Consider the following 27995-nt stretch of genomic DNA (forward strand, 5'->3'; position numbering starts at 1 on the left):
AGAAATGATATTCCAGAAAGCCAAAGCTTAGCTGATTTATATTTCAGAGGCAGGGTGACTCAACATTCATACCTAGAGCTTTAATCTGTGCAAGGGAACAGAGGCATCCAGTTTATATGAAATGAAAAAAACAATGAAAACAAGCAGCAGAATCCTAATTAAATGCCCACTCCTTCTGTGCTTACTGGGAAGCTCTTCTTACACCCAGCCAAGTGAGAACACTTGATTATTGGCAGAGAAGAGGAATTTTCAACATTCCAGCAATTCACTCCTTCAACTTCCCATAGCCTGGATTTGAATCCTGCTAATTCAGGACCAGTGCTGCGCTTGGGAACAGTATTCCACAAAATACACCTGGTGAAGCACACAGCTGTCTCCCCAGCCCCATGAAATACATTATTTTGTACCAAAGCAGTAGTGCTGTGAGCTGCCACAAGCACAGCTCTGCTCAACTGGCACAGGACACAGATCCCAGCTCCAGAGGACTGGCACTGGCAGGGGCTGGGCCAAGCCCCTGCCTGGCAGCTGTCACTAACTCAGGGACACAACTCACAGCCAACCTGCTCCTCCTGCTCACAGAGCTCACCCATACCCTGCTCCCACACAAACAGCTCCAGGAGGGCATCTCCCAGACAAAAGCACAGCAGAAAGCAGTCTGGATTCATGTTTATTGAAGCCAGTGGTTAAAGACGTCCTCGTTTTGCCAGCACTAGAAAGCAAGGTTCCACATGACTGCATACTGCACCTGGTTAAAGCCATACAAGTGGACTAAGGTTTGTTTCATACATTTGCAGTCCTAATTGTTAAGTTGGAAGAAAAACCAATAAACTTAGTATACAGGACAGTGAACTTTCATTTACAGCATGTATATTGTTAAGTTCACGATGTACAGAGCAGTCACTTTCAACGTAGTTAAATTAAATAAAATACAAAATTCTGTTCAGTTTAAACAGTTGGTTTTTTTAAAATGCCAATAAAAAAAGTGCAAACTTAAAATCAAGCAGCATAACCACAGCATTTTTATGGAGGGCCAATCTTTAAAGTTTTCTATTTGCTTCAAGTTGAATGCTTTCATCTTTTGTTTTCTTAGTTTAAACATGAACAGTAGATGCAGTCACTATAATGCATATAAATATAGGCATATAATAGTTTAAACAGTCTACCATACAAGTGTATCTGCAAATAAAATGAAGTTTCACTTGAAAATGTAAAGGCTGTTTGCATTTGGCCTTTGGTTCCAATGCTTGAAGACACCAGAATAACAACTGTGCAGCTCACCAAAGCCAGCAGGCTTTGGCACCCACAGGATGCTACATTACTTACACCTCTCTTCAGTAAACTAGGAGCATTCACTTGCAATTAGAAACTGGAAATCTGTCCCTGTTTTGTCTTTCTTCAAAGCTGGTAAGTTATCACACAGTAACAGTTTTGATCCATTTTAGTATACTCAACATTTTTATACATCTGGAAAATACTTAAACTGTAAGTTTTAGCCATATTGCTAGAAAAGTGCTTATCAGGTTACATGACAAAAAAGGCAGTTTCAGACTGAGGTTTTCAAACTATGCCATTACAATCACACACCTCAGTTTTCCTGTCCAATTTTTGATGGTTTAGTCTCCAATCTCACTTCTTAGTGTCAGGAGGACAGTGTGTAATTACTTCTGGTGTGGTAAATTGCAACTGGCACCCATTACACCAGAAAGTGCATCCACATCACCATCAGCCAGCCACAGTCTTAGTCTGTTATCTAGACAACTGTATAACTTCAGGTCATACCATTTCTTAAAAAAGTAAAAAAAAAAAAAAAAAAAAAAAAAAAGAAAAGAAAAAAATAAGAGTATTAAAAAAAAAAAAACAAAAAAACAACTGGCACAAGTAACATACTCATGATAATGTTTGTCAAAGAGGCAAGTAAATACTCTTAGCTTTCTAAATGTCTAGACAGACTTACACGAACAGCCTCTTGCTGTAACATAGGAGTTAACACCTAGCACTGTGTTAGTGGTCAGTCTAATTCTGTATCTTTAAGTAGCAATATATATTAGGGAAGTAATATCCAGACATCGGATTTAGTACAACAAGTTCATATCAATAAAAAGTAAACTCTGTATAATTCAAATTGTGGTTTATCCCTTCAGCATTAAGAGCACAGAATATGCTTGGTATTTTTAATTTCTGGTAGTGTGTCCATGTAAAACAAGCATACCATGTATAAAATCAAAGTGCCATTTCAGTAACCACTGCAGCTGTGTTTGTTTGTACAGAATGAGGGTTTATGTGACCATGGACAGGGCTCCCTTAGAGCAACAGGGACAACCACAACCCATCTTTCCAAATGAAATGCTACATGAAAGAAAACACAAAACAACTTCTTCAGGATGTCCATTGTGTACACATTCATACTTTTTAGGTTACCTTCAGAATTTGGAGTTGGCTGCACCTGCAGCAGATGTGGTTGGAACTAGGGCCTTGAAAGTTTTTTTTAAAAACCTCCATAGGTGTAAGGCAGGAATCCATTTTAGCTTGGTAGCTAATATTTAGTTAGAAAAAAGTAAGAAAGAAAAATACTGAGAGTGTTCTGTAGCACATTTCATTATGGGAAAATGATCCGTCACCCACCATTCTTCATAGGCCAGCCTCTTGGCATAAAAAAGGCAGAAGCTATCAGAAAACAGGATTTAAAATTAAATACAAATTGCCAAAACTACTGTTTTTCAAATAAAACCAAACAGTGACTGTTTGTACTACAGTGCACAATAAGTTCAAGCACCTTCTAAAGACACATCACATACTGTGCCAGGCACTTGGAGCTAAACAAGTTTAGTTTCTCCCTTTGTCAGCTACACCAGAAAGGGCATCCACACTCTTAAGACTTCTTTAAAAACTAAAACAAGATTTATAACAAGAATAAATTCCCATGGTTCTTAGTGTTTGGCCTGGAATTCTCCAATGTAAAGTAGTCTTTTAAAAACAGTGACTATTTACCCCCTGTGAAACACAGGATTTGACAACATTGCTCCTCTCCAGTCAATCCAACATTCTGGTTTCTTGCTGTCCCAAATCCGTTTCCCCTTTTAGGGCTCCATTCCCCACCTCGGCGTCTTTCCCCCAGTTAATGCTGTTCCACCACCACCACTCCAAGAATATAATGTATTGCAAACATACAAGTAGCCAATTCCAGAAACTCTGAAAGAGGGTTTCAGTTCTCTTCCTTGCCTTGTGTGCAGTCAGTAGTACTTTTAAGAGAATTCTCCATTTTGCTTCTCTGTGTTCTTCACAACAGGAAATGCAGCTGCACCTGTTTTACCTCCAAACCAAAAGAATTGCCCTATATAAACTCTAAATGGTTATCTTATACAGAGGGATTTTATATGCAAACTTCCTGAATGTGCACTTTTTACTGGGACAAGGCAATGATGTAGTAAGCTCATTCCCCCTGCCCCGAGAAAACTGATAGCATCTGCCATAGCAGAAAAATCCTGGTCTTATCAGATCACTATACATAGTTATTTGGTCATTTACATCAGCATTGTTCTGCCCATCAAGCTTCGTTCTCTGTTGGAGGAGAGTTTGTTGTTACCATGGGGTCAGGCTTGCGAGTGATCCTGTCCAGCTCCTCCTGAGCATTTGCCAAAACTGTCTTTTGTCCTGGAGAGAAAAAGAACACAAAGCAATTGAGTTTCAGCGAAATGTTTTAACCAAGAAGCACAAGTGTTCAATGAATCACCTTTAGATGACAATATATGATTTATTTCTCATTATTTTGCCACCTGCCAAAGGCTACAGAGCCTCGCACAATGCAGGGTATTTTTTGTGTAAATCTGATACTCAGGTTTGATTCACTTTAAAGAGATGAAAAGCTGAACTACACAGCAGGAAAAAGCACACCAGCACCAGTGATATGTTTATAGCAACATTTAAAAATAACTATATTTAGAATCTTCCGTAAAAATCAACTATACACAATTCTATTATTGGCATTGATAGCAAGGACTTTATTTAAACCCAACTTTTAAGCACAAGGTATGTAGGACACCTGCTAAAAAAAGAAATCCCATTTATTTGGTTGCACTTGTACCCACTGCATTTGAAAATGAAACAAGTAACAGGAAGAACTCTCGTATCTACAGCCAACGCTTCCCTTAAAAAGGGGACAGGAATTGCATACTCATGTAATATCTCCAAGCAGGCATTTCAAAGCACTTCTTCAATTGGAACCAGACACGCTGAAGTATTTCATGGAAAGGCATATCTTACATTTCTATATTAGACTCAGAACTTTTTAACAATTCCCAAACTGAACCATCAGCTTACTTCAGTGTTTCTGAAAATTATAAACCCACAGACAAATTCATCACCAAAACTGGAACAATATATCCTAATGCATGGCTCATACAAGCATTTAAGATTAAAAAGCTACACTTTTAGACAAAAAGTATATTATATAACCATGTACAGCTTCCTTACATAGCCAAAGAATTTAACAAGCATCTGTTTTCCAGCTCAAATGTGTGTGAAATATTTTGTGGATTTTTTCCAGGGTACATGCTGAAAACATTAAGAAGGCAAGATTTGACTGGTAGAGATTCAAGTGTTTTTTTCCAAAGTACAAAGACATAACCAAGTTAAAAAGTTACCTTTAATCACTAGGAAGGTTTTAGACCTAAGCACTAGTCACAAGCCACAGCACTCTACACAGCATCTACTCAAAGTAGAAGTATTTAAGCAAAATTTGGGAGTTAGTACATTAATTAATGTACTGTAACAGAACTTAAAATACAAAACACTTCACGTGTAGACTAATGGCACCTGGGAGTTTAAAAAGCCTAAACCCAAAAACAATAAAGGCCACACAAAATCTTCACTTAAACAAGAGCAGATCTAAACAAAAACTATGACTTCGTTTTTTGTGCTGGATGAACTGGCTTCTTAGGGCTCCAAAATAACCCCAAGCAGTGTCCTGCAAATACCTCATGTGGACAGGAAAAACTCTCACAGTGCAGGGGAACACACTCCCCCCTTTACCACCATGGGGAGCACCTTCCAAAGAAGAAGAAATACAGGGAGCTTTTTTTACGAAAATAAGAGTTTCCCCTCAAGTATGAGTGAGAGTGACACTTTCTTTCAGTTTCCCTACAAATTTGTCGAGGAGTGATGGCCTCATTCAGTGAGAGGTATTCTGGACAATTACATGCCCCTAGTTCTGTACAATTAATTCCGCTTGCTGGATGAGAGTGAGAGCAGGGAACCTGAGTTCTTTATCCTCTGTACAGGAATAGAGAGGAAAGGCAGCCTTAGAATTTGCAAGAATCTTCTTGTGAATATAAATGGAATAACTGTATGACTATAGAAGTTCAGATGTAGAAAAATAATCCACCACAGAAATAACCAATTGAAGTTTTTTGAAATATCACGGTCTAGACATCAAATAGAGTCCAGAAACAAAGGCAAACAAGAAGCACTGCACAGCAAGAAAAATGGACATGACACTGCCCAGAAGAGAGATTTTTCTCAGGTAAGAATTGTCACAGTAGAAACCAATCCATCAATGAGGCTGACCAGTACTGTTGAGACCCACAATGTCACTCTCTGACACCGCTGAGCAGGACGGGAACAGAGAACTCCAGATTAGAAGGCAAAGAGAATGAACTCTCCTTTATTTCAAATGCACCGCTCTATATACAGAGAACATCGTGCAGACTAATTTCATTGGTCGTAGAGTAAAAACATCTCACACCATTGGTGCGCAGTGAATGACACACAGTAGCAGAACATATCTATAAACAATGTGAATAACAAGATAGATTAGAGAATTATTTACATTCTTTCCCAACTGCTTCCCAGGCTCTTGCCTGGTTAGAAAACCTTTCTCTTTCTCTCTGACTGAGCTGAGAATATCCACAACTCTCATCCTGGGACAGAATCTCAACATTTCAACCCCAGGCTATTCCTAGCTATGAGAGAAACAGATGGTCTCCTTAAAGATAAATATTTTTGTCATCAACCTTCTGAAAACACCAGGCTCTTTAAACAGTTTAGACATTTGAAATGCTTACAAAGATAATTTTAGCACATTCACTCACACAGAGGATGCTGCTGGAAATAATGCTTTCTCCAAGATGTTTTGCTCAACTCTTTCACAAAGGAACAGGTCATCTCTTCTGGTCTCACCAGCACCAGGTACCTCACAAACCCAACAAGAGCTTTTCAGGGAGCAGCATGAGGAGCACTTATCTTCTCAGCACAGTTTAATCTTACACTGGTTCGCATTAGATGTGAGCACAGCAGGTGACAAGAACAGGCACCTTCTCCTGTGAGTGAAAGCCAACTGTTCTGCTACCAAAGCCAGGAAAGGAATAGGAGCTGCCAACTCAATGTAGCCAAGAAAAGCCAACCTTGAGATCATTCAGGAGAAGCACTTCCACCCAAGAAAGGGAACTGCTGGAGCTCAGTAAAATATTCTGATCATTCTTGTTCAGGACAAGAATAAGGCAATGATGGGAACTAATCAAGAAACTAGTGGGGAAAACAGAGCTCAGCCTCTAGAAGGAGGCCAGAAGAGAACTTGTCTAATTTAGTCTATCAAAATCAAAGAAGGTAAGGAAGGATGTATGATTGCTGTCTCTACATTAGAAATTATAGAAGACAATTATAGAGACAATTATATAGAAATTACAGAGACAATTATATTGTCTTTACAATAGAAATTATCTATTCCAATTAGAAGTTAATGCTGACACAAGGGAAAAAAAAAAGGCAAAAAAAGCTTGTTATCTTTGAAAAGTCCTGGAAGGCACAGAGTGTTCTAGAAGAATGAAAGCCCATTACAGACTAGTTTAGCAGTTTTTCCAGAAAATGCAGTTATGTTTTAGGCACTTAGAACAGCCTACAAGCCCAAGAACCAACAGGGTCTGTCCTGACAAGTTCTGCCAAGCCACCCACATTTCTATGAAAGGATAACAGTCTTGTGGAGAAGGGAGAAGTGGTCAATATCACATCTCACATCACCTTCACAGAAATAAAAAAAAAAAAAAAGCCTTGATATTTCAGAAAAAATTAATGGATTTTAATTCATAAAATTACCCATTAGTTATCCATAGCACTGATCAGTACTTTTATTCAGCAATCTACCCTGTCCCACTGTTGAAAAGAGTAGATATATAGGTAAGTGTGCCTGAAGAGACAACAAAGGATTTGGAAAGATAGGATTGAGGAAAAAGTTATTTACATAGATTACCATGCATGATGATAGAATGGAAAACAATGACTAAGCAAACACACAAGCTTTTGAGACACTGAATTTGATACAGACTAGAAACCCTCCGACCAAGAGGCAGAAACTGTATTAAACAGGTTGAATTGTTATTAAAAAATCCTGCTCAGTGTCACACAGATGAAATCAATCCCATGTCCCCCTGAGAGATGTGAACAGAACACATCTGTAGCACAGAACGACTCCCCCCTTCCTAGGGCAGGCAGTGCCATGTCTGTCACCTCCAGCTGTTTCTGAGCACAAAGCAAACGGGGTGAGCAGAGTGCCAGGGGGACAGAACTGTCACAGCCAAACAACATGGCCTGCACACAAGTCTGTTCTTGCAGGCCACACACAAGTCACAGGCAAAGGAGAACAGCTTTCAAACCCAAACACTGCTGCAAACACAAAGGGGCTACACTGAGCTCCGCTGCCACCCAAACAAGACCAAGAGTACTGGGATTCAGAAACACTGGGCAAGGGAAAAAAGTAACTGAGAAATTAAGTACTGGAATAGGCTTCCTGGAAAGGTGACATTACAGCTTTTATTTCCGAGTCTGTTTGATTTTTAATCACTACTCATGTTCTACCTGACTTCGCTTCAGATAGAAAGCATGGATGAAATAACACCTAAAAATATTTCCAGTTCTATTTCTATAAAAGTTACTTTGACTTTGTGAATAAAACATGAGGCTGCATTTGATGAAGCAGGGGACATCTTTCAGTGTTTAAGTGAAGAGGGCATTCTGGATTATGAAAGAATTAGTTCAGTGCTTTTATAACACGGAAACAATATGATTATGGAAATAATATATAATACAAATCCCTTTTGTTATCTTCATAATAATTAAATTTAATAAAGACAAATTTACAGGATTCATCATGCTGAAACAAAACACACAAAAATCACACCTGATTTGCTGTAAATCCAATCCTAGGCATTTTTGAGCTTTTAGAACATGAGACGTCATATATAAACGTTAAAATTAAATTAAAAAATACCCAGACTCCAACTGCCTTGGCTCTCTGATTGACAGAACCATCAGCGTGGCTGGGAGCAGATATTTCTCATCTCCAGTTCAGAATGTCTGGGCCTTAACTTCCCCTCTCAATATGAGGAACTGTGGGTTTGGCATCACCATTTAACACCCACAAGATTGCACAAGCTTGGGATCAGAAGTAGTGTATCGATCAATAATTTAATAGTAAAAGAATTCTGGAAGGAAAGCTCCTGAACATTCAGTGTGATGGGAATGCTGGTATTGAACAGAAACAGTCAAAGAAAGCAGTAAATTCCATCTGTCAGGTGGACAATGCATTTTGCAGCACCAAGGTCTGGGTAGGTACCAAGCACTCTGACAGGTTTCTTTCATTTTCACTGAACTGCTGCATTATTTATCAGCAAGGATTTCCCACAGTGCACTCACAGCACACACACAGAAGGCACCCATTTGTCAGTGTTACCAGCTGTGTTGGATCGCAATAAAATACTAAATAATTAAAGAGTGAACAACTTCAAGCTGTCACAAGCAGAGATTCATTTCAGCTTGAACTCCGGGGAGATTTCAATAGTTTCACTGCTAACTCCAGCCCAAACCCAAAAAACTGCATCTCCTTCGCAACAGCAAAGTATCAAGAAAAGAAAGGAAGGAATTCTGAAGTTGAAAAATAAATCAGCACTTTCAGCATAGGATCAAGACTCAAGTGCCACTGAAATCCCAGTGCAACATCACTCTAAGAATTAACAGAATTTAACAGAAGCCCTGGAGATGTGATGTTGCAGTAGTTTAGTTCTTCTTTTAAAGACATTTTGGTACTGTCATCTGTCAAGGTCTGTCACTTTCCTCACCAGTGTAAGAGACACACCCAGGGACCAAGGAGCCATATAAACTATTAAAAGCAAACTGCAATTACAAGGCCAATACCTGATTTCTTGGCTGTGCTTTGCACTCCTCCAGCACCAGGACTCCCAGGAGAGCCAGTCTTTTTGCTCAAGAGACTGTTAAAGAAACTAGCCAAGACACCTTCACTTGCAGCATTATCTAAAGAAAAAAACAAATATGTTTTGAACACTGAGAGCTCGTAAATTATAACTTATTTTCACATGCATATAAATCTCTTGCCAATCAAGGAAAAAAACTCAGCTCTGAGAAAGTCTTGTCCTTGTTCAGTTTGAATACCCCAGTCCTTTGCATACCTTGGCATAGGCAGAGATAGCTGAATGCACATTCCTGCTTTTCTGGAATGATTGGGGGGGTGTAATGAAATGTTAATCTAAATATTTGTACATTTTAAAGTTTTTAATAAATGTAAAAGCCAAGAGCACAGTATTAAGTACAGACATGAAATTCAAAGACTGATAAGACCATTAGCAACCTGCATAGATGTTCTAGTACAGCCTTTCATGCCACACTGCTTTTAACAAATCAAAACTTGGCAATTCAGCAATGAGACAGGACCCAGAAGGGCATTTTACCCTCTGGAAGTGAGGCATGGCCCTACAGTGCACAACAAAAACAACACTGGCCCTGCAGACCTTCTTAATGCCCAGAAGGGAAAGAAACCCCTCAATACCATGGAGCTGCATCTCAGGGAAAGATCTCATTTCCAAGTGACTCCATCTGCTACAGCAAATGGCATTCCAGAGAGGGCTTAGTGGAACAGGGTTTGCTGTGGATTCCAGACTAAGTGATATGAAGCATAAAACTCTTTGTAGTTTAGAGAAGTCTCCACCCTAATAATCCACCTGATGCAGAATAAATGTATTGAGGCAATTTGAGGAAATCAGGATGCATTTGACCTTTGTCTTACTGCTGGAATAGACAGAACTCTATTCCAAGTCACACAAATGACCACAAAAGAAAAAATTCAATCCAAAGTTGTATCATAAATGCATTTCTGTTATTAAACTAACTATACAATTAGTGAATAAATACCCAAATCTTTCTACAGAAGAGGATTCACATTAAGGGAAATAACATATGATAGAACAGTAAAATGCTCATTCATACTTTTAATATTTGGATCTGGTTTCTTAACTGATGTGATTGGTGAGGCACTGGGTACATTGGCGGGACCAGCTCTGCCTTGAGTCCTTGGGGATCCTGCAGGGCCTCTTGCAGGAGATTCCTTTAAAAGTCCAAATCACACAAATCAGAGAAGAATTTCACAGGAGTAGTTACATTAAACAAGTTTAACATCATATATTTTTTCAGCCTTTCTATGGGCACTCTGGAGAAATAAAACAAACAAGCACCCAAAACATCCGTTATTTTGGGGATGCGCCTCTACTACAGGAAAGGCAGAATCACTGCAGGAAATTTTCAGTTCAATAATCCAGTATTTCCACAGTGAATTCATAAGCAACATTTTATTATTTATTTTCATTATTTATTTTCATTATTTATTTCCTTTCTGCAATTTGAGGATATTATATAGGCTACATTTAAATATAAAAAATGGACCTCTGCAGGTTAGAATCATTCCCTTTTCCCTTGAAGGAAACAAAACACCTCCTACTCTTTTCCTTGGATCTACTTACTGATGCTCTTGTAGGCGTTGCTGGCTGTTTGGCAAGGAATGACTGCAAAAACAACAGATTAAGCATATTAAATATATTTCAAAGAATACAGAGGAATAAAATACAGTGAAGCTGAGTAACCATAAATTTACTTGATCGTTTTCTTGATATTTACAGGATTCTTCTTTGATATTTCCATACTTCCCCACTCTGCCTCTAGAGAACTGACTGCAAGGAGTAAATAAGCTTTGGGCCTTTGTCTCACACAGCCAGTGCAGAACTCAAAGCCAGAACCACAGACACCCCAGTCTGTAACCACCAGGACATTTATAATCACCTTGATAGGGAAGTATTGTAATATTTTTTAAACTATAGAGTAATAAAGAAAATAACAAGTTACATCATAGCCAAATTTGACATATTGAAGTCTTTCAAGCCTCTGGTTGTAAGGAAACTGCAATGCTCAAATGTTAGGTTTTAAAAGTATTTCTATTTCACAGATCAGTACAACTTTGTGGTGAAATACAAAGTCTCTTCTTCCTCTTCTCCATGTACCTTCTTTCTGTTTTCAGCATATCTTCCCTGCAACTTGCCAAGTTAAGTGACCATATTTCCTACTTGCATTTGTTAGAATAAAGTCTTACTTCACAATTACATCTGAATTTGCAAAGCTGAGAAACAACTACCTGGTGATTTAAATGAGGAATGAAAAATTAAAGGCAATAACAAGGGAGAAATTAAAGTGAAATCTTACATAGTAAGGACTTATTTTCATTTTTCCATTCTTACCTGCTGCTTCATAAGAAATACTTGCTCATCTTCTGCTGCCAGCTCTTTATCATGGACTAACTGTTGAACAAAACATTTTGTTGTTATAAGTAAAAATTGAAATTACCATAACTGGTTTTTATGCTTTGGTGATCAAAAGGGAAGAGAGAAGGGCAAATCTTTAAGACTATTGTTCACTTTTTTTTTAACTGTTCTTTCACATTTAAAATAATAGTACCATTAAAGAAGTTGCCATTAAAAAATACTGTAAAATAAAAAAATATTGGAGCAGATGAACAGTGATGCCAGCACTGTCCTACAGAGATGAGCACTTGGTAAGTAGCCACATTCCTCTTAAGTTTGGATATTGATCTCATCAGCATCTCTTCAACAAACTGAGATGATCTTGCTTTGCCTTCACATGGCAATCTCAAAGCCATGTGAGTACAAATGGAAATGTCCTACAAGAGAATCCTCCATTTTCTGGGTGTGTTTCTGCCCCATGCATGCAAAAATAGTAAATGTAAAATAGCTATTCCTGGACTGCCTTTCATTCATGGTTTCTGGGTTTGCTTGCAGTATTTTAAATAACTAATAAATGAAAGCCTGACGTTTCACATATTTAGATTAAAAAAAAAGGTTACATTTACATTTGGAGTTCTTCAATATTAATAGTCCTTAGCAGCCATTCAAGCAAACTCTACTTATTTTTTGTGGTACAGAAAGAAATAACCCCTTTTTACCTTTCTGACAGGAGGTTTTACAATGAAGTCCTCATACGCATCTTCTGGTTTTACTGTTGTGAAGTTTTCATGTAAAATGGCAATTTTCTTCTCATTGTCCCAACCAGCAGGTCTGTAAAGAAATAAAGCTTTTGATTTTTCTGCAAACAACATTTATTGAGAACATTTATTTACTGCCCTCTACTTAAATAAGGCAATTTCCCTACAGATCAGCCCTATTTCTCAGCTAAATTCCAAGGATACAAAAACTGGAGTGGTATAGTCTGAGTCAAGTAATATGCACTAAGTTGCTGTTTAAATCTGGGATTCCACAAGACTTGCATACTAAGCTTTTGAACAACATACCATTCAATTTACTTTTATATCCATGTTACATGTAGTGCAGTGCTAAATAAAAACCCCTCTGACACTGTGCTGCTTGTCCCAGTGACTCACATAAAAACTGCATCCTTCTCTACCACTAAGGCAGGCGTGGTAAACTGGAAACCGTAGGTTTTATGTACAATGTACTTATACAACAGGTCAAGGTTCTTCTCCTCCTTAACTGATGTATAAATCAAGGCGGCCCCATCTGGGCTTCTAGTTAAGGAAAATTAGGCAATATACAGTTTCTAAATTATAATAAGAATTTCAAAACAGGAGTTAATAGATTTATAGCTACTAGACTTATCCTTGAGCAGTAGTTCAAGGCAGAACTAGAGACATTTAGTATGCAGGGCTGGAAGGGATATAACAGGGCAAGGCTCATGGCACTTTTTTTTGACATACACAAAAGTTATCCATCCTCCCAGGCTCACATGGAAACTGCATCCTACTTCACTTGGAAAAAGTCAAAAACTTAATACACACATGCGATCTCAGGCTTACATGGAAATTGCAAATTCTGAAGAAAGAACACTTCACAAAATGTAAGGCCAATGCTTTGTAAAGGAACAAAAGGTCCAAGTCCCATGCACAATTAAAAAACTATAAAATATTTTATACACCTGTCAACTTTTTCAAAAAAACAAATGCTATACATACTTACCTAAGGTTAGGTACGTGTAGCACATACTCTAACCAATAACTAAATACCAAGCAATCTTGCAGAGCAATTTCTTGGATGAATGTTATGTGTAATTCAACATGAAAACATCTCTTCTTGCTTCCAGATTAGAGGCAATCTCCTGAGCACAGAAAAGGATACACTGTAAGCAGAATCTGCGGATGTGTGACTGAATGAAGTCAAAGTGTTCTTCCCTGTAGTCGTGCTCCTTCTCCAGGACACTCACTGCATCACACTGGGAGAGGCAGGAAAACAAGCCAGAAAAACCCAGGAATTTAATCCCAGCACATCTTAAAACACCTTCCCTTATCTTACACACTCCCATCACATTTGAGTCTCTGGTTCTAAAATAGCATTGATAAATCAAACGCTAAAGTAATTAACATATAATTGATAAGGTTATCACTATTCCATCAAAGTAAAAATTGATGTCGATGGCAGAAGCTCACTTGTAGAACAAATCCCTCCACTGTTAATCCAGAGTTCATTTTGCCTGTCTGCAGAAAGCATGCCTTTAACAGAGAAGCCCACGCATAGCAGCAAAGAGAAGCAGAGCCTCACTTTTGTGCACACCACGAGCACGGGAATGCCCAGGTTGTGAGTCAGCACGTTGTCTCCGAGGGGAAGGGAAACATGTTCATCCTCCTGGCCAGATGAGGGGCCTCTCCTCTGTGGCGATCCTTGGTAACCTTCTTCAGGCTCTACATACTCCTGAAACTCCTTTATAACTATTAAAAGAGAGAAATTCTTAGGCTACAACAAAGGAACTAGTTCTTTTAAAATCATAATTAATCTACAACTAACTAGAAATCTCAAGGTTTTTTTTTAAATTTTTATACTACATGAGAACTGAATGCAAGTTAAGCCTTGTTGCCCTTTCCAACACCACAACACTCCTCCATCAAAACTTACAGGAAGCTAAATCAAGTGGGATCTGGAGCCATTATAAATAATCACAATTATCTGCAAAAATGCATATTCCTGAACATTTCATTGTAGGGCAGTTGACAACAGAAAACATAGATGTGGTTTAGCAACACAGCCTATACCCTGCAATTTGTACCTATTGTGGAAGAAAGCACTGTGAAAATGTAAAAGTACACAGAGAACACCAACCTGAAACAACCACTTTTTCTTACAAACAATTATTTTAGTTCCTATTACTCTACCTTTCTGTTGCAGGCATCCAATGCTATAAATATTAAAACCTACCTGCATAAACACAGATTCAAGGGCATCTGCAGGCTACCTGAAGATACTCACTTGTATTCTGGAAAACTACAGTGGGGTCCAGAGGAAACTCAATGCTTTTTATGTTTTCAGTATTTTAATTTTATGGCAACAGTGGGTGCTCCAATAATCCCGAATACTATCCAATACTGAAGCACCTAAGGATTAGTATTAAGGCCATTTTGGAAAAGCACTGTGAGCCCACACATGCTTTATCAAATCTGGGCTGCAATCTACACTTTAATGTCTTTTGTTCAAGACAAAAGCCACAGACCAGCTAAATCTGTGTCCTGGATGTGGCTGCTCCAGGCACACACTGCCCCGAGGCCCTGGGCTCTCCTCCTCACTCAGCCATAAGGAACTCTCACGGAAAGAGCCAAACAAACTCCATGATCTGCCCCCACAAAGGCTCCTTCATTTTAGAAATAGTGTGGGAGCAGAGTGACTGTAGAGACAGTGAGGAAAACTCCTTGGAAAAGCCACCAATCTCCAGCCCAGCCACACAGAGAGGCTTCTCAGAACACCCTCTGAACCAGGGAAGGAACTGCAATGAGCCTCCTGAGCTTTAGGAAGTGGTAAAACCTCAGGGAAGTTTCTTATACAAGCCTTGCAAAAAGAAGTCATGGTACCTTTTCAAAACAGGAACCATTCCTGCAGTGGTATGGGTGTGTGGAAAGAAGAACAGATCAGAAAACTCTTCTGTTTAAAGCTGCACAATCTACAATGTTTAGTTGAAATATAAAATTGTGTGATTCTTGTGGAAAAGAAGAGAGCTCCATTCCAGAGAAAATCCTGAAATCCCCAAACTAAATATAGACCATAAGACTTCCAATCACCAATTCAATATATGCTGGAGTGAAAGGAAATACAAACAAATTGAAACCAAATGCAGTTGCTTTTAACGTGGGGAGGCAGTGCCTTCTTGTGGAGAAGAAACAGCAGTGCTCCAAAGGATGCTTTCTCCAGGACTGTTTCTTAGTCAGCTACAGCAAATCAAAATTCCATCATATATTCTGCACATTCCACGTGTTTATTATCTCACCAAAAACATTTAACTAGAAAAGGAGTTTTTTGAAGTACCTCTTTCCTTTATTAGCTTTCCCATTACTATTTACTATTGAGGCCAAGTGTATTAGAGCAGTTTAAAGAACAGCATCTGCATCTCCCACAATGGTTCAGATGAGTCTCTCTGACTTAATCACACAGAAAAGACTATTTGACAATACAGCTCTCAATTTACCACAGCATTATAATCAGACAGGATTCCTTTCCTGAGTTTTGCAAAACAATCTTTTCTTTACTGAGCATAAACGCCTTCAAATTTGGGGAAAAAAGGCCTCTCCCAAAAAGAGTAACACTCCACAACATGAGAAAATACAAGATGCTCTAAGAATTTTACAAATGTAAATAAGAGCAAATGCAACGTGGAAATTTCAGAAGTCTAATGGTTTCATCCTCATGAATTTCTGCTGAATGGGAATGAAGGGCACAATCCCAGAGAGCCACAACTCCCAGCCCCTCCTTGCCCCAGGAGTCAGCAGGACCCAGCAGCAGCACCAAGGCCACACCTCACACACAGAGGGAGAAAACCTTTCCGTGTGGAGCTGAGCTCTGTGTGGATTCCCAGGGATGCACCTGGCCTGGCATTAACCCCTGCCAGACACGGAGCAATGGGACACAATGCTGGGGCCAACAGGGCAGCCCTGAACAAACAACTGCTGAGTTACAGAAGGTACCAGCCAGAGCAAGACCCTCTGACTACAGCACCCTGAGCACACAGACACCACCTGAACTCAGGAACAAGTGGAACTGCCCGACAGCAACAGGCTCTTCAACACTGCTCCAGGCTTCCACTCAACCCCCATTCCCTTCAAAATTTAGTCCTAAGAAATCCAAGTGAACCTAGACCCCTGGCACTGTCAGATGCCCCGATGAACAAACTGCACTCCCACAAAGTAATAAAGCAGCTTATTGCAGTTAAAACATTTATTTGACACACAGCAATTTCCTATTTTTTCTTACAGAGCTATGTCTCATTTGAGCTTCATTCTCAGGCTTCTAATGGATATAAAGTATCCATATATAAAGGATATAAAGTTGTACATCCAAACAGCTCATGAAATTTTTCATTCATCCTTTTTTTCTATGAGCTATGAATATTGTCTCCTCCCCACAGGTCTAATTGAGGAATCATCTTCTATATGGTATGGAAAACAACTCCTTTCTTTATTAAGAAGTGGTGAAAATTACTTTGATTTAAGGTTTTTCAACAGGAAATACTCCTAAGATGATGCACATAAAATAGGAAGCGAGAAAAACAACAGTTCCTTTGGAAATCTGTAATATTCTGCCACCCATCACTAAGGTTGAGTATTCAGAATGGCCTATTATGTTTAAATAATTCTCACCAGGTGATGATGTGCCATTAAAATCACACCTCCACTACAGAGTGATGACTTATCTACCAAACTTGTGGCTCTTTAGAGTTTTGCATTAAACACAGCAAATGAAAGAGAGGTTCCAGCAAACTGTTTTGTTGCTGTTAGTCACATGAGGCACTGCAAGGTAACCCCATCAAAAACTGCTGCATCACTCAGGATATGCATTGACTGGAAGCACCACTGAGACAGCAATTCTCAGTTATTAGGTTTGGTTGTTCCAGCCACAGTAATCTGCTCAGGTTTGGAGTGCTCTTTAACTGCAATTTGGAAATGCAGGCAAATGTTACAACTTAAATGGATAAATCCCAAAGGCCCTAACAGCAAAATGAGGAAAATGAAGAATATTTTTCTGAGACAATCATTCCATATTTACATTCTTTCAAGTTTCACAATCACTTTTAGCTTTTTTGGTGCCCTATCTTTATTGATCATTAAAAATTTCAGTCTTGTGAAAAGAATTCCTAGACAGAAGATATTTGGATAAACTATTTTTTTAATCTTTTAGCTTAAGAAATCTTTCAGCTCTATGTCAAATCAGAAAAGCAAAAAGGTGGACAATCTGCAACTAATTCAGCTTGAATGGGACAGTACACAATTTGCAAAAACATGTTACTGTGTTTCAATTCTTTAGCTTCAAACACCCCAGAGGTCATTGGTGTAATTGCCATTTTACCAGTGCACCTCCTTTCTGCAGTTCTTGACTCCTGACAGCCACCTTATCTGCTCGGCTGTCTTAAAAAGGGAGGCAACATCCCTGAAATAATTATTCAAATCTTTGTTATTCAAATAATGAATAATCACAATGGAGCCTGAATTAAATGGACATAGTTGACATTATGTACCTGACTTCACATTAGCCAAGCTCTTAGCAAGGAACCCCCAGAGCAGCTCAGTGATGGAGTGAGTGTAGTCAGGCAATGCTCTGGGTACATTCCCAAGAAGGCAGCCTGTGGCTTCCATGTGTGTCCTGCTGCCCACTCTGGAAGCTCTTTAACTCCAAAGGGAAGTTTCTCACCCAGCCAGGCAAGCCAAGAGTCAGAATCTCAACCAGCAAACACAGCAGCAAGGGCTGGGTGCAGAAAGGCCTCCCAAACCCTGCCAGCAGAGACAAGCAGTCCAAAGTCCAGCTGCACTGACAAGGGTGAGCTAACAAAGGCATCTCTGGAAACCCTTAGGACCTTGGCAATGGAGAAGGAACAACCTTGCAGTACTTCCAGTGGAAGCCAGTGGGGCAGGACTGGGCAGTGTTTCCCCAAGGTTCCTGGTGCTGAGTGTGACAGCCAGGGAAAGCACTGTGGACATTCAGCTTAGGATGGAGGAGCAGGAGGGGAATACTCTGCAGGAGAAGTCAGGAAACACATCCATCCATGTGGTCTTATGCTGCAGGGAGCTTATATTCGGCACATCCCATCACTCTGCGCTTCATTTCTATGTTTCAACTGCCCTCATGTGAACTTTATTATCCCGGTTTTTACATATTTGGGCTGTTGCAAGCCAGTGACTTCATTTTCTAAGTGGCAGCCTAACCCAGGAGTTAGGCACAGGCAGCAGGACTTCAGTAAGGAGAGCTTTGCTGTGTAGCTTTAGGATGGGCAGCAGTCCTAAGGCAGTCACCAGGCACGTGTGCTCTACCCTGGCCAGTGCATTACCCTGACACAGTTACAACGGGCCTTTCCTCAGCACAGGCTGCTAAGAGAATTACAGGACATGGTGGCCAAAGTTCTGAGCACAGAGCTGGCCCTAGGGAAAGTCTGCAAGAAGCCAGAGATGTGTCCAGGTGACACAAGGGTCCTGCACAAGGCCTGAGAACAGGAGATGGAAATTTGAAGATATCAGGGCCCTGTGTGCCACAGCTGAGCCAGGGGATGGCCCTGGAGCCAGACATGGGGGAACTCAGCCCCTCTCCCATCTCCTCTTCCCTTGACTCCAGGAGAGCTCAGAACAAAGCAGGAGTTCCCATGATACTTTAATTTAGAATTCTCTAAGATACTGCTATTGGAAAGCCTTCTAAGTACCTCAGACAGGGCACTTGAGCTTTGCCATAGCTCCTTCACAGAGTGCACTGTGAAGGGAAGGCTGAAAAGCTTCTCTTTTCAAAAGGAAAATTTAAGTGCACAAACTTGCCCTTTATTTAGATTGCCATAACATTTGCTGTGTCTCACAAATGTGAAAATTGGGTGAAGTACTGGATTTTGATACTAGAACTGCCTTTCCATTTCCCATTCCCAAAAAATCTCTGATGCATGTTGTTTTCCCCTAAAAACTCTCATATTTTACTTTTTGTTTAAATGTAACTTGATGATCCAACCCAGGTGGTTTTGATTATTAAGTTTAAGCTGCAGCTGGTATGCTGTAGTCACAAGGCTTCTGGGAACATAATATTTAACATTCAGAAAGGATTATCAGCTATACAAATACACCTGAGTGCTCACAGGTCAAACAGATCACACTGTTCGCTATAGGTAGCTCAGGAACCTACCAGATCATATCTGCAAGGGTTCCACACTCCAGCACAGAGAGCCACCAGCCCGGAGCAAAAGCAGCAAGCACAAAGGATCAGTCTGAATCTACTTCATCTGAAAGGACTAGAAGTTGCTAAGGTCTTTTCCCCTGAAGGAATTTATTTTGGAGTAATTCAATATGAAAACAGAAAAAAAAAAAATCTTAAGAAGCATTCAATGACACTTTAGGAAAGCACTGCAGGATCCAATACTGCAACAATGACTGCCTGCCAGTGCTAGATTCCATCCTGCCATGGATATGCCAGGAAAGAAGGTTAATTTATACAACATTCTTAAAGTCACAGGGTAGGAATGGATGTAGTGAGACACAATTAGCTGCACCAGGTTCACAGAAACCAGAACCAGTTCTGAGCCACCAGAAAAACAAGGGCAGAGAGACTTTCTGTAAGACAACCACAGTATGGGAATGGGACCTGGCTGAGATATCACAGCAAACCAGACATCTCACTTCATCACTGAACTTTGTCACCATCTTTTAAAAACTGAATCTGTCATTTTATTGAGTTATTTTTTCAAATTGCCCTTTTTAAAAATCAAATTATCAATATCTCATTATTGCCCAGGATCTAGACCAATAATTCACCTGATGTTTTCTCAGCACAGCAAAACTAGAAGAGTTGTTTTAAAGCCTAACACAGTATATTTGAATTAGTGTTGCAATCACAACTTAAGAGTAATTTTTATCCAACCCATTCTCAAAACACTGACTCAAAGAAATACATCAAATGTTGTGAGAGCTAATTAAAAAACCAACAGCAACGTATAGATGCACAAAGACTTACATTTCTGCTCCATGTGCCTCATCTCTTCTGGAGGAATTTTCATCTTATCAATGTGTTCTTGCAAAACACTGGCCCATTTCTGTAAAGACTCCATAACAGTCCAAGGTCTAGACATATCTGCAACAAAGACCACGATGGTGTCTTGCAGGGATTCAGCAGAAACTGCGAACTTCAGCAGCCCTTTGTGGTACAAGTCTCCATCCAGGATCCAGACGTTGCAGCGAGTGTGATCTGAAAGGAAAGGGCACAGTTGGAAGCCAGCAGATGCCAGGGTTTGCTTTGCCAGGCTGGGAATGACCAGGTGAGAGTACCAGTGCTCAGTGGAAGGAGCTACCAGCACACTTTGCCAGCTTGTTTATAGGATGGGTTCATGTGTAAATGCCTATATTAGTCAGAAATGCTTTCATTTCTGGGTCCAGAATATTTTCCTTTAAAAAGAGAATTTCTGTTCTTGAGCTTTTACCCAGGACAGCTGTCAGGACAGTTTTTAATCGCTGCACAACATTCCTGCATTAGAAACACTCACAGTGAACCCAGAACACAGGGGATATGTAAGTGCAGGCCCAAAGGGGTTGCCCTGCCCCAGCCCAGCAGGGGATGAACGCTGCCCTTGGTGTCTCCCAGACACATAAGCTGGTTTCACACACTCAAGAAACCTCCCAGCAGAAATAAGCTGCAAACAAGATACCAGCAATAAGCAGCTTAAGTTTCTAGCACAGGAGTGGGAGGAGCAAATACAGGATGAACTTCCCACCTTCCCAACAAGGTTGTGCCACCTGCTGTTAACTCACACTGACTTAACACTGGCTCCTTCTGCAGCCTCCTGACCAAATGAGCACTGGGGAAATGACCTGGTATTGCAGCTTTTGTGTTTGTCCCACAAGTGTTTTTGATAGTGGCGGGATGTTTAGTTGGAATGCAAGGCAGAGTATAGGGGGATAGGCTGGATCAGACAGCTGGCATTTTACCCCAAAACTGAACTCTTGGCAAGAGTATAAGAACTGAAAAAGGAGTTTCCTCCAGAAATTAATTATGTATCAGGTACCATGAACAACCAATTATTTCAAATAAAAAAAAATAGAAAAAAGAAAAGAGAGAGCGAGAGAAAGAGAGAGAGCGCAGATTATCCTCAGAACTTCCTGCTGAAGAAGAACAACTCCATTGTTTCTATCTTCTAGACTCTTCCTAGTACCTCTCCCTAAGTATTAAGTATTCCTTACTTTACTACAGCTATCCAGAGGGAACAGTGAGTCTCTCTTGCACTACATACACAATATGCCACTTCTGAAACACACAGATCTGCAAACCAGCCACTGCAGAACCCAGATTTTCAAAGGAGCTACTGAGCTTCATAATTACTCTGCCTCACTGTACTTCCGTGTCCTGAATCTTTCAGCTTCGCAAAATAAATCCAGTTACTATGGCTATCATAACTTTATTCTGGGAAGGAATCCACCTCTCCTGACTGCAGAAAAAGGCAAAAGCTTGGCTAAGAAATCTGGAAGAAGAAAAGATGACAGTTAAATACATCCTACCTGTTTAATCAGGCCTTGGACACAACTACTGAGCAGCCCAGTTTCAGACACCTCATCAAGGTGCTGTATGTGGCAGTCTACGTTTAGCATTTGTTGCAAGTTCTGTTGGGCTGGCCTAAGACATTCCAACATCAGCCATCACACAAACAGGCCAACAGCCACGCTGTGAACTTACAGCTCCTGTCACTGCCAGCTGCACCCCTCGATTCGCTCTCCAGTGATCAGTGAGGGTAAGCCCTGTAGAGCTCAGAAATGCACCTGTGCAACCCAGCCCTGTTCCCCTCCCTCACCCTGCTCAGGACACCAATCACTGGCAACACAGGGATTCCCACGGCACTGCAAGTCTGAATCTAGAGCTCCCAAAGACCTCTGAGGACAGAGGGAAGGTCTAGGAAAAGTCTGGAAAAACAGAGAGCAAGGTAGGACACAATATGAACACATTTACATGTTTGCTATTACACAACAGACATGAAATACCTGTGCAGGACTCTCTGCATTCTAGAAACATCCTATGTACATGCCCTAAAGCAGCAGCCTCCCAGTAAATAAAAACCCTGTGAGTTTTCTATGAGCTAAAGGTTATTAATAGACAGGGACTGTGTGTATGTACAACAGTATCCTTGGAGCATGAATGGAAGTTTTGAAAACCTAATGCAAATCTACCCATACTTTATACAAGCTTACAGCTCTCCTCACCACTGATGGATTCTCCCGTGGGCAATACTCTGCAGAAAAGACTTTCACACCTTGGCAAGTTAGAAAAATTAATAATATCCAAATTCACTGCTTCTAAGTCATGTTTTAAAGCCAATATCTAAGGTTAAAATTGTTTTGTTTGCTCTGCACCTTTGCTCCCCTTAAGGATTTAATTTTTCCTTAACCTGTAGAATGCAGACTGAACTAGAATACAGGTGGTACTAGAACGCAGCTGGAACTACCACTCAAAATCAATCTGCTAGGAAGCCTGGAAGCCTTGCACTCACATTAAAATGTACTCTAGCAAAAAAAAAAAAAAAAAAAGTAACATTGTATGAAAAGGAATGGTTTTGCTCCTTTCTAACAGGACAGTGGAATGTCTTGTGATTTACATTTGCTAAAACATAAAACACACTTAAAAATACAGCACTGGATGCTCACAATTTGGCAAGGACTTGGTGGTAAATTCAGCTTTGTCAGCATCACATCAAGCTCCTACTTAGTAATGAATGTTAACTGGGCCCTTCTTACTGGCCATGACACAAAATACAAAAACAGAGCAAACAATTACCAGGTCCTGTTGGAAAAGCAGGAGCTACTTATCACAGACTATTACAAAAGCTGCTAAAATCACATCTCTAAATCCTGTCAATATTCCATTATCCCTTTAGTCCTGAAAAAGATTTTCCAGCTTTGATGAATTTTATTGCACATGGTTGATTCTGTGAACTGCAACTACATCTGCATCTATTCAAAAGATATCAGTGGCAATTAGATATCCCTTGCTCAAGCTGGGAAGAGAAGCAAAAAAGAAAACATTCAAGAGAACCACTTTAAAGATCTTGACAAAAAAAAAAAAAAAAAAAAAGAGAATCTTCTCATTAGAAACTAGTGCAGCAGCAAGACTTGGCTCAACCTGGAACAACCAGTTCAGCTGGAATATGCATATGATATGACTGAGGCCAGTCCAAATCTGAGGCAAAACCCAAGACTGCTTTGTTTTGTTACAAGTAAGAATGCAACCCCAGAATGGCTCCTCTTCCCTGCACGTTGGGTACAGGCGAGGTGAAAAATGTCCCAGTGGTGCTTGTGGCTCCAGCTGACACACACAACACAGAGCAGGCCATGCAGTCTGGCTCCCTGGTCTGCACTACATCCCCACTGTAACCCTGCCCTGGCCCTGCAAGGGCCTCTGAAAGTTACTCTGGAAACACAGATCCTTTAGGAAAATCATGCACAGCTTCTCTTCTACCTCCTATGAATTCAGATTCTCAGTCCTCAAAAGCAGACTAACCAGTAGAGAAAAAACATCTGTTCATCATAAAGACAGGCAAAAAACTAAAACTTGCCACACTCCCTGAGAAATTCCACTAATGGAGGACTCTGGGGCCTGAGCTCCAAGATCAGTTAATATTCAAAGCTAAATTTGCAGGCAGGCAGTGCTATAAATGCTTTCATCCAGATGAACTATGGTGTCATGTACACAGGAACAGCCATATGCTCTAAGGATAATGTAGCTGGAGATTTAGGAGAATCCTCTCTCTCCCAGGATTGCTTCTCAGGTCTCTCCAAACCTCTTCATGAGCAAAAAAGCCTTGGCCTAGGCAGCTTTTGGGGTAGTGATAAAATATAACTTTAAAATAAAAAGGTATCTTTTCCCTAGGAAAGAGACTTTTCAGACAGAGATTCAGTAGCAGACTTAGAATCTAAGTACCCTGAGCCCTGGGAACCAAAACCCACATGTCACACTGAGCAGTGACACCTGGAAGAGCTGGAGCAGCTGGACACAGCACAGTGCCCATGTGCCTCCAGCTGCCAAGAAACCAGCAGGGGACAGGGAAAACCAAACAGTCCATGGGCACTTCTGTGAGCCACAGGGGGCCTGCAAGGCAGAGATGCTTCCTGGACTTTCCTACAAACTGAAAAGAACAATTTAATTGCTGAGCTGATCTTAAGGAGGAAAGTAACTGTAAACCAAGATTGCATCCAACAATCCAGAAAAATTCTACTTTAGATGTAGGAGCAGCCAGGTTAAAACATCCCTTAAAGAGGAACAGGGAGGGTAGACCACGGCACAGGAAACAACACAGATTTTCCTTAAGGTTTCCAGGGGGAAGTGGGAAGTAGATAATGAATGACTCAGCATTATGAGGAAAATATTTCTCCTTGACAGAGTAAACTTATCTGAAATGAAGAAGAATAAGACTAAGAGAGCAAATAAATCTTCTATCACCTGGGAAAGAAACTGAGATCATCTCCCTCCACTGCAGAGTTTCAGTTATCAGTGTTGATCTGGCACCCCTGGAAATCCTCGTGATCCGGTCTTGGCTAGGTTGGAGTCTAATAAAAAGCAGAGACCCTCAGAACCATTCATCTACTCCTGAGCTCCTGAATGCCTACCCTGAGGTTCTTTATGGCTTCCAGAATTGTGGGCCAATTATAAAGCCTTTGTTCCCCAATCTGGATATGAGCATACACTCATCTGAAGCACAGAGAGTTTAAAAACCAAATCCAAACCTGTCCTAGAGAAGAAAGAGCGTTAACTCTGCCTGCTGGGAGGTCCTGACCCACTTTGCTATTTATTTTGCTTGCGGATGACACTAATGAGACAGAAAGGGAAAAGGCACGTATTATTAGCTCCTAACACACCCATTAGAGGTTGCATGAAGACCTCAATTGGCCAGCTGAGCCTGTAGTCAGTCAAAAATATCTCTTTTTTTTTCCTGCTAGTGCTGCCTGAGTTATTATGACAAGCCTCTCCTAATCACTTCAAATACTTATCACTTTCAGCCAGTCAGGAATAGCCCCAAAATATTTCCATTGTAGGGATGTATTTGATGTTTGATAGATAACACCAAGAAAAATAGCACAGCCAACATTTTTCTGCTTGTAATAGCATCTCCTTTGAAGCTGCAAGAGGTCTGACACAGGCTGTCTCAGCCCTCCTAATCATAGGGGCTTTTTCCACCCTGAAGTTTTTATGCAGAACTAAAGCAGACTGTGCATGGTGGAAAAGCACTTATACCCATAACCTAAAGGAGCATTTAAAATTACAGCCCAAAGATTTTTAGGAACTGCAAGGAGGCCCCTGGAAGATATGGCAATGTACTCATCCTTTCATTGTGCCTAACTTAGTATCCAAAGGCAGCTTCCTGCCACGTGGCCCAATCTCCATAACCACCAGTCACATATGGCACTTAATCACTCCTGCAAGCCTTCAGTGCATCTCCAGTTTCAAAATATCATTATAGGATCTTCCTGGTCTGCTTGTTCCCAGGAACAGGGATGAACCACCAGCACTGCTTCCCTCTTCTGAGCTCTAAAGGAAGTCACAAATAAGAAGACTTACATTCCCCATTTTTAAAGACAAACCAACCCAAGGAGGTCAAGCAGCTTGCCCAAAATGAGATCAGCAGAGGCACATTTAGGAGCAAAGATAACAAACTCACTCCCCATCTCCTCCTGTCCCAAAACCTTCCCGAAAGTAATCTGATAATTTTAAATGGTCTCTTGGCATAATATCGCTCCATGCAGGAGAGACATGAGATCAGCAGCAGCAACAAAAAGACAAGGGGCAAAGAGATCAGCTCCAACTTGAGAAAAGGAAACACCAATTCCAACTTTAAGTTCCGTTCTTCACTCAGTCAACTAAAGCAAAACATCTGTTATAGCTAACCAAAATCCCACATACAGCCCCTATGAGAAACACCCTGTGTCCAGAAATCCACGCTGAGCGTGAAATTCTTATGGATGTATCCCTCCCTTTCTCTAGTCACAAAGTAGCCACAGCAACGCCACTGCTGCTGCTACAAAGTCACCATCAGCAAAGGGATCTTCCCTGGCCCAGAAGGGATCCCCAGAGCTGCCCTGCCCCAGGCACAGGTCAGGCTCTCAGAAGGGCAAGAGGGAGAACGGACATTGACTGTGAAACCTTCCCCTCCACAGAAATGGACAACCAGCACCCAAAACTCCCAGCGCCATGCTGAACCAGCTGCCGGGGTGTAGCCCAGAACACACTCATCAAACCACAATTATTAAAACAGCACGGCAGCTAATTAATTAGAGATTGCATTTGAAACGAACTTACCATCTCTGTCTTCATCATGAATATTCAGATACAAGTATTCCAGTCCTCTTCCTTTCTTGCCATGCTCCGCTCCCTGTATTTTAGCCATGAGTGTGGTTTTGCCTGAACCATCATCACCTGCCAGTAAGTTTGTAGAGGAAAAAAAGACACCTTCAGAATTACATTTGACTTCATAGAAAAGATTTTTTTCACAACTTGCTTAATTAATGAGAAACATCCTTGTACACTTCTGAATCTCTGCTGTTCTCTATCAAATATTTCAGCTAAATCTAATGGCTTATATCAGAACAATAAGAATGAAGAACTATCTTATTCTTTATTATTACTTAAAATAGGCTATAAATCTAACAGTGGAAATCAAAGAGAAAGTAAATCCATAAGCACAAAACAAGATCACAGATCAAATTACATAACCCAACTGTAACGAACCCATGTGTCAGTTTGCTCCAATCGGTGTTTGAAAAACACTTTGTTTCTACAAATAAAAAAGCAACAAACCAACACCCAACTGGTTGTGTGTGTTACTTACCAAAAACAAGAATATTCTTGCCCGATGGCAATTTAGATCTGGACCGTGTAGAGACTTCGCTGAGGATGGAGGACCTGGGGAAGCAGCAGAGCGGCCGCGTTACCCCGCGGCACGGAGCGAGCCGGCTGTGACAGCACCATGAGCTCAGCACATCCGCACCCAACAGCCGGCACATGCGGGCTGTGCCCGAGCAGGGCTGTCACAGCCACAGGCCCACTGCTCTCTGAACCACCACAAGCATGCCACCTTCTACAGAAGAGCTTTTATGATTTCTAAACCATAGAATGGCATTTTAAGTTCTCCTCCTTTGTAAGAGGCCGCAATACTGCAGAACATTACTCTTCAACTAACTCTCATCACAATCGATTGCTGTATTCGATACACGCCTTTCTGCCATTACAGGTATTTTTTTTAAGCGTTCTTTAGAAATAAAAGCCGAAAACACACGAGATCGCCTTTGCCGCAGCCGGCCCCGCGGATGTCCCGCAGAGCCGCGGTCCCGGGCCCCGATCCCTTCCTACCCCCGTTCTCCCGTTCCTGCGCCCGCGGGGCTCCCGTCACGCACCCCCGGACCCCCCGGCGCTGCCCGCCAGCCCCGCCGCCGCCGCCCGCGGGGCCTGAGCGCGGCCCCGACCGGCCGAGGGCCCGCTCCAGCCCGGCGGAGCCCGGGCTCGCCCCGCCGTGCAGGGCCCGGGCGGCCGCGGACGCTCACCAGAGGTTCTGCCCCTCGTCCTCCTCGCCGGGCAGCTCGGCCCCGCCGGGCCCGTCCGGCCCCAGCAGCTTCTTCTCCGCCAGCACCGGCGCCATCTTGGAGCCGCCGCCACAAAGAGTGACCTCACCGG

General features: G+C 41.2%; 1 protein-coding gene across 1 annotated transcript; it reads right to left on the reverse strand.

The window, feature by feature from the left end:
* Positions 1-650: 650 nt before the first annotated feature.
* On the reverse strand, positions 651-27995 carry DYNC1LI2 (dynein cytoplasmic 1 light intermediate chain 2). The gene is made up of 13 exons (XM_053952932.1): positions 27866-27995; positions 27154-27227; positions 26625-26741; positions 20307-20537; positions 13893-14059; positions 13473-13566; positions 12722-12857; positions 12287-12398; positions 11565-11624; positions 10797-10838; positions 10267-10384; positions 9181-9297; positions 651-3651 (listed from the first exon to the last, which is right to left on the reverse strand). The coding sequence occupies exons 1-13, from the start codon at positions 27958-27960 to the stop codon at positions 3545-3547; spliced, it is 1470 nt and encodes a 489-aa protein (XP_053808907.1). The 5' UTR covers positions 27961-27995; the 3' UTR covers positions 651-3544.

Source organism: Vidua chalybeata, chromosome 11, assembly GCF_026979565.1.
Source record: "Vidua chalybeata isolate OUT-0048 chromosome 11, bVidCha1 merged haplotype, whole genome shotgun sequence".
Taxonomy (NCBI): Eukaryota; Metazoa; Chordata; class Aves; order Passeriformes; family Viduidae; genus Vidua; species Vidua chalybeata.

Bases quoted from the DNA above. Each gene is read 5' to 3' on its own strand.
- DYNC1LI2 (XM_053952932.1), bottom strand. From the start codon at position 27,960: ATGGCGCCGGTGCTGGCGGAGAAGAAGCTGCTGGGGCCGGACGGGCCC. The intron at 20,538-26,624 runs GTAAGTTCGTTT...CTTTCCTTTCAG, and splicing joins TCATGATGAAGACAGAGATG to ATCACACTCGCTGCAACGTC. The intron at 3,652-9,180 runs GTATTGGCCTTG...TTTTCTCTCCAG, and splicing joins AAGCACAGCCAAGAAATCAG to GACAAAAGACAGTTTTGGCA.